This window comes from Oncorhynchus mykiss, chromosome 24 (assembly GCF_013265735.2).
Source record: "Oncorhynchus mykiss isolate Arlee chromosome 24, USDA_OmykA_1.1, whole genome shotgun sequence".
NCBI classification, from domain to species: Eukaryota; Metazoa; Chordata; class Actinopteri; order Salmoniformes; family Salmonidae; genus Oncorhynchus; species Oncorhynchus mykiss.
The window spans coordinates 14036809-14047256 of NC_048588.1; the positions used below are offsets into that span (position 1 = coordinate 14036809).

At 43.0% G+C, this 10448-nt stretch overlaps 1 protein-coding gene across 6 annotated transcripts; it reads left to right on the forward strand.

Annotated features, from left to right (window-relative positions):
* The first annotated feature begins 689 nt into the window (after window positions 1-689).
* Window positions 690-10051, forward strand: LOC110503807 (spartin). 6 transcript variants are annotated; one of them, XM_036961589.1, is made up of 8 exons: window positions 690-841; window positions 1244-2055; window positions 2603-2800; window positions 5887-6031; window positions 6145-6339; window positions 6482-6640; window positions 6970-7060; window positions 7646-10051. In XM_036961589.1, exons 2-8 carry the CDS (start codon window positions 1246-1248, stop codon window positions 7707-7709), a joined length of 1662 nt encoding a protein of 553 aa, XP_036817484.1. In that variant the 5' UTR covers window positions 690-841; window positions 1244-1245; the 3' UTR covers window positions 7710-10051. The 6 variants fall into 6 exon arrangements, with proteins under 6 accessions (XP_036817484.1, XP_021438022.2, XP_036817483.1 ...); XM_021582347.2 differs by having other exon boundaries at window positions 8229-10051; XM_036961588.1 differs by having other exon boundaries at window positions 696-913; window positions 8229-10051.
* Window positions 10052-10448: the final 397 nt, after the last annotated feature.

The window sequence follows — 10448 nt, forward strand, 5'->3', positions numbered from 1 at the left end:
TGAAGAAAAGTGAGTTTATCTGTTATTTTGTTTGTTGATTTGGTGTTTCTCCCTACTCAAGTGCAGTTAGGGTATATTAACTACATAGTCAGAGCATTTATCCCAAGACCAATTGAGTTCGGATCATTGTAAAGGTTTTAGTCATGTAGCAAGTGTTTCCCGAAAGGAGAAGCCGAGATGTCCAAGTTGTCCAAGTTGTGGAAATGATCATATTACACGGGAGCCCAACATTTTTTAAAGGTTAGGGAGGTGGACTTTTATAGTTATGGTAATTAATGGCACTGCCAAGGTGGAGAGAAGGTCCATGAAGAAAGAAATCATAGTGATTGCGGCGGTTCATGGGGCTGAAAGATTTCTCAGTAAAGGAGTTACCCTCTCAAGTCCTAGAGCCGGATAAGGGAGATATGGAGAACTAAAAGGAGGAAGAAGTGGGAGTTCTCTTTGTTTTGGCAATGTACTCTTTTTAATAGGATGGATTAAATGATGTTTCACTATTACGTATGGATACAAATATACACATATACACAATATTTCAAACTGTCCAGTTGGTGGCGACAATACACCTTAGGTCATTATATATATATATAAGGTGTATTGTCGCCACCAACTGGACAGTTTAAAACCAACATTTCTATATATATATATATGTCCAGTTGGTGGCGACAATACACCTTTTTGGGTTGTTGTCCGAAATAAAACCCACAGAAGAAGAAGGAGGCGCATGACACTGACAGCCTACTGTAAGCAAAGCTTGAAATCCAGCTCCAACAGCTAAAAAGACAGACGTCAGACGTTGATCGCCTCATTCACTAGACAAGAGTTTGTCGTCTAACGTTAGTGGGTAATGTATCAGATTAGATGGCTTTTGATCTAGTTTATGTTTGTTTTCATGATAGCTAGCGACACACCAAGAGTAAAGTACACACAACTTACTAACTAATTTGCTTGCTTGCTGTCCAAGCAGAGGAGCTAGATGTTATTGCCTGATATCTCATGAGACACAGTACTGTTTTTTCGTTACAAACCTAGCTAGGTAGTTATAGTAATGGTAATGTTTGCTTTTGCCTGCCAGCCTTCCTTATGCAAAAGTATCGTAACGAGCTATGCTAGCTAGCTAAATAGTTAACTGTTGTTAAGATTCTAAACTATTGCTTCCTTGAATTTAGCTATTGATAATTAATTAGTATCATTGCACCTTTGCCAGCTAGGTCAAAATGTATGTATTTTCTTGTTGTCTTGACAGACATGGAGGAAGCCAATCAAGATGCCTTTGACAGAGCCAGGCTGCAGGTGATCAAAGACGGCTATGAGAAGGCATTTGAGTGCATCAACAGAGGCCTGACCGAGGATGAAGCTGGCCACAAGGCCCAGGCCCTGGCCCAGTACACAAAGGGACGCCAGCACCTCCTCAGGGCCATCAGTGTGCCCTCACAGGGGCACGAGTGTGTGGGGTGCTCCTGGGAGTCAGCCCGCCAGATGCAGCACAAGATGCAGGAGACTCTGAACAACATCACCACTCGATTGGCGGTCCTAGAGACCAGCCCAGACCCTGAGCTCCCACCACCTCTAGATGCCTCTAATGGAGTCCCCGGGACAGCATCTAACTCTTACCTTTACCCCAAACTGGAGAAGGAGAAACCAGAGCAGCCATCTCCACCCAAGCTACTAATGACTAATTGCCAGGCTGGAGCTGTGGGAGGCATTGTGTCTCCCTCCCTGCCTCTTTCTCCCACTAGACAGCCTGTGGTGCCTGTGGATCTGCCCCCAGCCTACTCCTCCCAGGCGGCTGATGGCCACCTGACTATCTCCTACGGGACAGAATCTGGAGAGATGTCGCTGGTAGGAGAGGAGTTTTACAGCCACATGTCCCCCTCTCCTCAGAGCCTGGGGGAGGATGGAGAGGAACTCTTCTTCCTGTCTCACGGGGTACAGATATTCTTTGTCACACCTGACGGCCAGGTCAGCGCTCCCTCCTACCCAGGGTACCTGCGGATGGTCAAGTTCACCAGCCAGCAGTCAGAGAGAGTGCCCAACCGCCCACCAGCCTTCCTGCAGGTAAGAGGGATGGGGGGGGGGGGGGGGGGGTGATGAATTCTAGTCACTGTCTATGTGTTGCCTTTTACAATGACCTTAAAATAGTGTCAGCACTTATTGTATTCAGCATTTCAGTGTATGACTAAATCACAGGGTTCTTGGAATCTGTTTCCTTGACCTCTCTATCTGTTGTGCACTCTAACACAATTTCATCATCAATGGTTTGCTCTGCCTCAGCTCATAAACTCCCTCTTGTCATACAGATATATGTGTGTGTGTGTGTTGTTTAGAATAGGGTTGGGCTCCTGTGTGTGTGGGATAGGCTATCAGAAGCACTGCAGCCAGATAATGATCTGTGTCCTGCATCATGTGATTAGTGACTCAGTGGCCCTAATCCCAGGCAGGAGTTCGCTATGATGTCATGGTGGGAAAACCCCAGTGGCCATCGGGTCAGGTTCAGAGATCTGTGTTACAGCAGAGAGACAGACAGTCGTTCCATATAAACTCCCTATACTGTCCTGTGTGATTGGCTGTACTGTTGATGGGTTATACTGTTCATGTATTCCAGGTGTGTGATTGGCTGTACCCACTGATGGCCACTGACTCCCCTGTCCTGCTGTGTAACACAGGGGTGTTCATGTTCCCGGACATGATGGAGTCTGCCGCGGGATCCTACGTGGGCGTTGTGCTGTCCTCTGAACTGCCTGTTGAAGACAGACAACTGTTCCAGGACATGCTGTCCCAGATGACAGACCTCCGGGTGCAGGTGAGCTGCTGAGGCTGTGTCTCAAATGATACTCTATTCCCTATATAGTGCACTACATTTGACCAGGGCCCATAGGGTCCTGCTCTCTGACTGGCCCATATGAAGGTGTCTAGGGGTTGGCTGAATGGCCCGAGGACTGGTAATAGAATAATAAACGCATCTCTGGCAGATGTTTTTGTCAATTCCAGGAGTATTTGAGTCATTGAAAGATGTTAAAGGTACCAAAGCAATGCCAAACCACCACACCATGACACGTGTCCTTGTGCAGAAGGTTATGGACCCTGGATGAAAAGAATGACAGGGTTGCCTACATCCATTCTTAATCAGCAGTTCAGATTCAGGAAGAGTGACAGTTTCCAAGTGTTGTTCTTTGTTTTCTTATATCCCTGCCAATGATCCCAGTGGAATGTAAGGTTAAAATGAGGGATTTGGCCCAAAATGGAACACTATTTCCTTCATAGTGTCCTACCGTTGACTAGAGCCTGGTCAAAATAGTGCACAACATACAGAATAGTGTACCATTTAGTATGGTAGTAGATTAACATAAGCTATTCTGCTCTCTCTAGCCTCAATAATGACTCTGATTGGTTGAGATTTCTGGTGTTATTCCAGAACTACTGATGATGTAAATGCTGCTCTATTCTGATGTGAAAATGTCTGCTTGCTGCTGTAAGGTGCTCTACTTCACCTGCTGGTCTCGGGCCAGAACTCTATGGAACCTGGTCCCAAGTAGTGCTCTATGTAGGATAGAGGTCGACCGATTATGATTTTTCAACGCCAATACCGATTATTGGACAATTTTTTTTATTTTTTTTATTTTTTTATTTATAAAATATAAGAACACCCATCCAAAAGCCCATAATATGTATTATATTAAGTTAAAATAAAGGTGTTCATTCAGTATTGTTGCAATTGTCATTATTACAAAAAAAATATTTTAAAAATACATATATATCACTTTTATTTTAACTTAATATAATACATTTTATGGGCTTTTGGATGGGTGTTCTTAAGGTGATTCCACAGGTTGGTGGTATTTTTTGATTTAGCCGTTGCTGACCCCATGCTTACATCTTTATCACAAATAAGACACCTTGCTTTCCCTGGTGCCAATTCCATGTAATAGTCCCACACTGGTGCTCTGCTTTTCTCTGCCATCTGTAAAACACACACACAGCTCTGAAGTGACAATGATACTGGAGAGTCTGCTTAGGAGACAAATACTCTCAACTGTTTGAATAAAAATAGAGTTTAAGTTACCTGTGATGAATGTTGAAAACAAAAACTGTAATTTCTATATGCAGGAAATCCTATTTTAATAATGGACATGGTAAGAATTGACTACCAAAGTGCGAGTCATAATTCCCATGACACCTTCTAGCAAAATCTGAAAAGTGGTTCCTTCATTCATTTATTCTATAGGATATTTTTTAGATTCACTTAAAATAAGGTCTGTTTCGTGTAGGCTTACACCACCTTGCCAATTTTATAACTGTAGAGATCCATAGGACAAGGTAACTCTGATCAATATTGGCTAAATATAAGCAAAGATTTTAAAAAATGTAGAGTGGATTTATGAAAATATGTTGACAAACGTTACCTTATCCTAGTGAGATTTACATGGATATCAAAACGCAGAGGCGGTTTAAGCACGAAACACAGACCTTATTTGAAGTAGATCAAGACGTTCTCTATGGAAGACATGAACGGTAAAATAATGAAGGAACCCCTTTCAAGTTCATGTTATCACAGGAATTATAACGCGTCGACTATTTCTCTCTAAACCATATACCTTTGACTATTAACCTGCTAACCTGGATTTCTTTTAGCTAAATATGCAGGTTTAAAAATATATACTTGTGTATTGATTTTAAGAAAGGCATTGATGTTTATGGTTAAGGACACATTGGAGCAACGACAGTCGTTGATTGCTTGTTTTTTATAAGATACGTTTAATGCTAGCTAGCAACTTACCTTGGCTTACTGCATTCGCGTAACAGGCACTCTCCTCGTGGAGTGCAATGTAATCAGGTGGTTAGAGCGTTGGACTAGTTAACTGTAAGGTTGCAAGATTGGTTCCCCCGAGCTGACAAGGTAAAGATCTGTCGTTCTGCCCCTGCAGAACGTTTCTAGGCCGTCATTGAAAATAATAATGTGATCTTAACTGACTTGCCAAGTTAAATAAAGGTGTAAAAAAAAATAATAATAAAAACGGCACCCAAAAATACCGATTTCCGATTGTTGTGAAAACTTGAAATCAGCCATTGTGATTAATCGGTCTACCTCTAATGTAGGACATAGGGTGCCATTTGGCATACAACACTAAAGGCTCTACTGCACTGCTTGCTCCCTGAATACACCTCAGCAGTTAGGAAATTTAGAACAACAGGCAGATGAAGTGCATTAATGTGTGCTAATGCTCTTATCTGGCTAGAACACAACACAGCCTCCGTAGTCACTACAGTAATGGAGTCAGACTGTGGTTTTTGTCTCCGAGCAACAGTATTCAGCCAGGCTCTAACTGAGGGCATGTTGTTGATAAACTACCTGTCACATTGACAGCTGCTTCTGGAATGGAATCCAATAAGCAAGTAGGCTTTTCATGATCACATATTTAATATATGTACATTTAGGAGGTTGTGTCTTGTCGAGAATAGCAATGATGGTGTTAGAACATTACCCCTCTGTCTGTTTTCCTCAAGCAAGGGGACATCTGAAATGTGTCTGGTGACCATGTCTTTGTTTAGAGGAGAATGAGACGTTGTGATCAGGATGGGGATAGAGGGAGAGGAGGCACCCTAGGGTAGCAGGAGGCTACTATTAGGGGGTTACTAGGTGGTTACTAGGAGAGTTAGGGTAAGGCACTTGAGGTTACCAGGAGGTTACTATGAGGCAGGGTCTGCTAGGCTCCAGCTAGGCTAACCAGTCCTGTAACAGCGGTAAGTTACAGAAAACGGAGAGGACCGTGACAACGAAGCAGAGTTAATCATACTTTGTTCTTCTGCCAATGCTGTACGTACGCACCAGCAGGTGTCATAAAACCACTGTTGCAAAACACCATATTAATACAAGTCCTGCTGCTGCAGGCTCCAAATGAGGCAGCAGACAGCATCAACCTGAGCCAGAAGGTGTCCCTCGCTCCCCTCGAGGAAGAAGAGGACCCAGCAGCAAGAGAGGAGGAGAAGAACCTGCCAGAGTGGAGTGAGAAGGTGGCCAGTGGCATCCTCACAGGTCAGACCCAGGGCCCTAACCCCTACAACCCTAACCCGAGGCTGTAGGGGTTAGGGTTAAAGTTGTATACTGTGTATCACTCACTCACACCTACTGTGTTCTTTTCCATCCAGGGGCATCGTGGCTGAGCTGGGGCCTGGTGAAGGGGGCTGAGTTCACTGGCACAGCCATCCACAAGGGGGCCTCGAAACTGCGGGAGCACATCACCCCTGAGGACAAGCCAGCCCATGTCAGCCCCTCTGTCTCCAAGGGATTGCATGTAGCCAAACAGGCCACTGGGGGCGCTGTCCGCGTCAGCCAGTTCCTGGGTGAGAAGCAGCTGAGTGTCTGACTGATTGCTTCAGGTGTTGGAAGGAGTTGACTCTCTGATTGGATGTGGATGGGTGTATCGTGTGTGCTGTTGTGTCAATAGTGGACGTTGTATTATGACGGGGTGTGTGTTGTTTGTAGTGGACGGTGTGTGTATGGTGGCAGGGTGTGTGGGTAAGGAGCTGGCTCCCCATGTGAAGAAACATGGAAGCAAGTTGGTCCCAGAGTCCATGAAGAAAGACAAAGATGGACGATCCAACATCGATGGAGCCATGGTGGTGGCTGCCAGTGGAGTTCAAGGTACACATAGTCACTGTTGTGGTTGTCATAGTCACTAGGCTAGTGATTGTACAGGACAAGACAGAACGACACCAACGTTGGCCGTGCGCAGTAGATCACCCGCTGGCTGTCAACAGACGGTGGAGATTCAACGTAGAATGTAGAATCTACGAGAAATGAATAGATAATGACTGCCGATGTTTGGTGGTCAGAGGCGATGGGACGGCCACCTGCTACGCATGGCCGACGTTCGTATCGGTCTGTCTTATCCTTAAGGATGGTTCACATGGATGATGTGTCTATTCTACCAAGTGTGGTCATTGTTGTGGTTCCTGTGTTTCTACCTGAAGGCTTCGCTACCATGTGGACTGGCTTGGAAGTAGCAGCAAAGAACATCACCGTCTCCGTTGCCTCAGAAACCGTCAACACTGTCAAGCATAAGTAGGTCTTTCTCTGTACACTTCAACCAACGTGTGTTGTCTGTGCTCTTCTCAATCAACATGGGTGCATCTCAAATGGCACCCGATGAGCCTATGGGCCCTGGTCAAAAGTAGTGCACTATATAGGGAATAGGGTACCATTTGAGATGCAGCCATGTCAAAATAAATAAATATGTTGTATTGTCACACACCGGATAGGTGCAGTGAAATGTGTTATTTTTACACGGTCAGCCATAGTAGTACGGCACCCCTGGAGTAAATTAGGGTTAAGTGCCTTGCTCAAGGACATATCGACAGAATTTTTCACCTTCTCAGGTTGGGCATTCGAACCAGCAACCTTTCGGTTACTGGCCCAACGCTCTAACCACTAGGCTACCTGCCGAATGTGTTCTGTGCTTGGCTCATTCACCATGTGTGATTGGTAGTACTACTTGCTTGACTGTTTCCATTTGCTCCTGTCCACCCAGCTCTGATGTGTATGTCTGTTACTTTGCTTTCTAGACCAGGTTTTGCTAAACACTCGTGTTTTATAAGCAAAAACAAGCAAGCACTTACTGTACATTTCCCTCTTCCACTTATTTTTCAGATTTAGGGGTCTACAAAACATCTTAGACCCACCTAATGACAAGAAGACATGTATTTTCTCTTGACTGAACCCTCCTTCATAGTAACGAGCAGCATGGCCATAGCCTCTGTTTCTGGATGGTCTGAATGTACAGCTGTTAGATTCACCTCTACTCTCTAAACAGTCTACTCTTCTATCCTACTGGGCTATGCACCTGCAATTCATCATGAAGCTTACTCTGATTTCTCTGGTTTCTCTGGTTTCTAACTAACCAATTCTTTTCCCTGACTTCATTGAAAACAATATAACTAATCCTAATGCATAATCATCGTATGAATTGATGCACTTATTGCATTTATGTGTGTTATATGTGCAATCACCAGCCCCACAGTATAATCAGTTGTATATTTACAGATTACGGAATAGTCAGACAACTTGAATAATTCTGTTGAATTCATGCTCTGAATGGGTGGGGGCTTTATTCCTACTTGCATGTTGTTGCTGTCCTTTCTTTTCCCTATAATTGCCCTCACCCCAACCCCCCCTGTGTCACCCCCTCAGCCTTCCCCCTCTCACTAGTTGGTTGTGTGTGATTGATTATAAGGTATGGGGTGGCAGCCGGCCAGGCCACAGACCATGCTGTGAACTCAGCCATTAACATGGGAGTCACCGCCTTCAACATTGACAACCTGGGCATTAAAGCTGCGGTGAAGAAGACTGGCAAACAGACGGCTGTGGCCATTCTGCAGGACTACCAGCTACAGGACCCTAACACTAACCAGAAACAAGTGGAGAAACAGGACAAATAGGCCCCATCCAGGAATAAGTTTTATGTCCCAAATGGCACCCTTTTCCCTAAATAGTCACTACTTTGGAAATATAGAGAATAGGGTTTGTTTTGGGACACAGTCAACCCCTAGCCCCATGACACTTACCCCAGTCCTGCCCACAGAGCACTGGTGTAGATATGAGAGGACTGGATAGGTGTGAGCCAAACGGCAAAACTTCTACTTGCCTAGTCTGTCATAGGGAAAGGCTGAGGTACGACCATATTGATTAAACGTGTCCGTTTTCTTTCAGATGATACCCTAGTGCCTAGAGGGTAGAGGCTAGGACATACGTCCCAAATGGCACCCTATTCCCAATGTATAGTGCACAAAGGGAATGAGGTGCTATTTGGGACGCACCCATGTCCTCCTCTCTTTCCTTTAGAGCCTTAATTAACACACCATTTTTATTCTTCTATAAAGAAATCTATAAATTATTTACAATAAATATTTTATATTTACATACTAGTTGACTAATAGCCTATAGATATGTTACCAGGGTTTGATACAACTGGTAAGCACTTCAATCTTTATAATGAATGGTATGACATTATAATGTCATTAATATAATAACTAGGAGGAACATTGTATGTAGGTTGCTAAATGATGTGTGCAAGACACTGGAATAGAATAAGTCGCGTATGTGATACAAATATAAACTGATAACAGGATTCTTTTTTTTTTTTTTTTCAAGACTACTGCTGTTGACCTATTGTAGTAATACTGTAGTAACAGTAGTAGCATTACTGCAGTAGTACTGTAGCCAGCAGCAGCATGCTAACTATGTGCTATAAGAATACATGTTTGGGTTCATTTAATCAATGAAATAATGTTAATGTGTGAATCAAGATGAATCCAAGCATGCACAGGAATACGTGTAGTTTGTATAGCTGTTGAGGGTACTGGATAAGATTGAACAAGGTATACTCTTGTCATATGACTTTGTAATGCAGAGGAAAGAATCAATCCAAACGTAGAAGCAGTGGAGTGTTGAACTGGTTTGAGAATGATCCTTGGCTTGCTTCGTATGCCTTAATAACCAGTTACTACATGCTCTATGCTACTCTAACCAAACAAGGCCACGCTACTTTCATCTTGGTTGTACTTGTTAAAGCTGTGATATTAATTTTCTATGAAAGTACACTTTTTTTCACGTGATGTAAAGAAAGGGATATATTTTTTTTAAACTATGACTCCTGATTATGGCAAAATTACAGCTATAAATACATAAACTGTTTTGGCACAACCTGTACGTATGTGGGAAGTTTTGGAGTGTGTGTTTTAAGATTAGTGTCGCTGTACATGTTATGTTCTCAACATACTGTATTTAACTTGTAATGCTGTCTACCATTCATGATTGACCTTGGGCTGATGTTGATTCAATATGAATTGTCTTCAGTAATATTTCCCCTTAAGGGTTAAGTGAAGGCAGACTGTCTTTCTGGTGTGAATTTGAAATATCATGCAGGCATTGAATGCACACCAGCATTCTTTTCAAAATAATGGCTCTGTGCTTCTGTGGCCCTATGTGATCAAATAATCCCACGGTCCGATGATAAACCAAATATCTGATATGTAATAAAAAGCTATTGAAGAATGAGTTGTATATCATTCGTTTCCTTGTTTTGGATAGAGCATGTCATATGTCTGTCTGTCTACATAATGGAGCATTTTCACACAAACGCCACTCACATTACCTGGCAATCAAATCAAGGTAGTGAAATAGGATTATTTTCAAAAGTTTTGCAGCACGTTATCCAAGTGATTTATCCTGAATGCAAAGGAGCTCATTCGAATTAGTTGGATCACGTTCAATCCAAGTAAGTTTTCTTTAAATTGTTTATGCAATTTCAAATGGAAGCATACATGTTTGTTTTATTAACAAGGAATAATGAGTAGAAAGCCAAGGCCACCATTATTAGGCTGCATTACTCCTCAATCACAATACCATATCACTACTATTATTTGAAGTTTAAGACCTAGTATATTTTGTTCAT

Bases quoted from the DNA above. Each gene is read 5' to 3' on its own strand.
- LOC110503807 (XM_021582347.2), top strand. From the start codon at position 1,246: ATGGAGGAAGCCAATCAAGATGCCTTTGACAGAGCCAGGCTGCAGGTG. The intron at 2,056-2,602 runs GTAAGAGGGATG...CATGTATTCCAG, and splicing joins GCCCACCAGCCTTCCTGCAG to GTGTGTGATTGGCTGTACCC. The intron at 2,801-5,886 runs GTGAGCTGCTGA...CTGCTGCTGCAG, and splicing joins TGACAGACCTCCGGGTGCAG to GCTCCAAATGAGGCAGCAGA.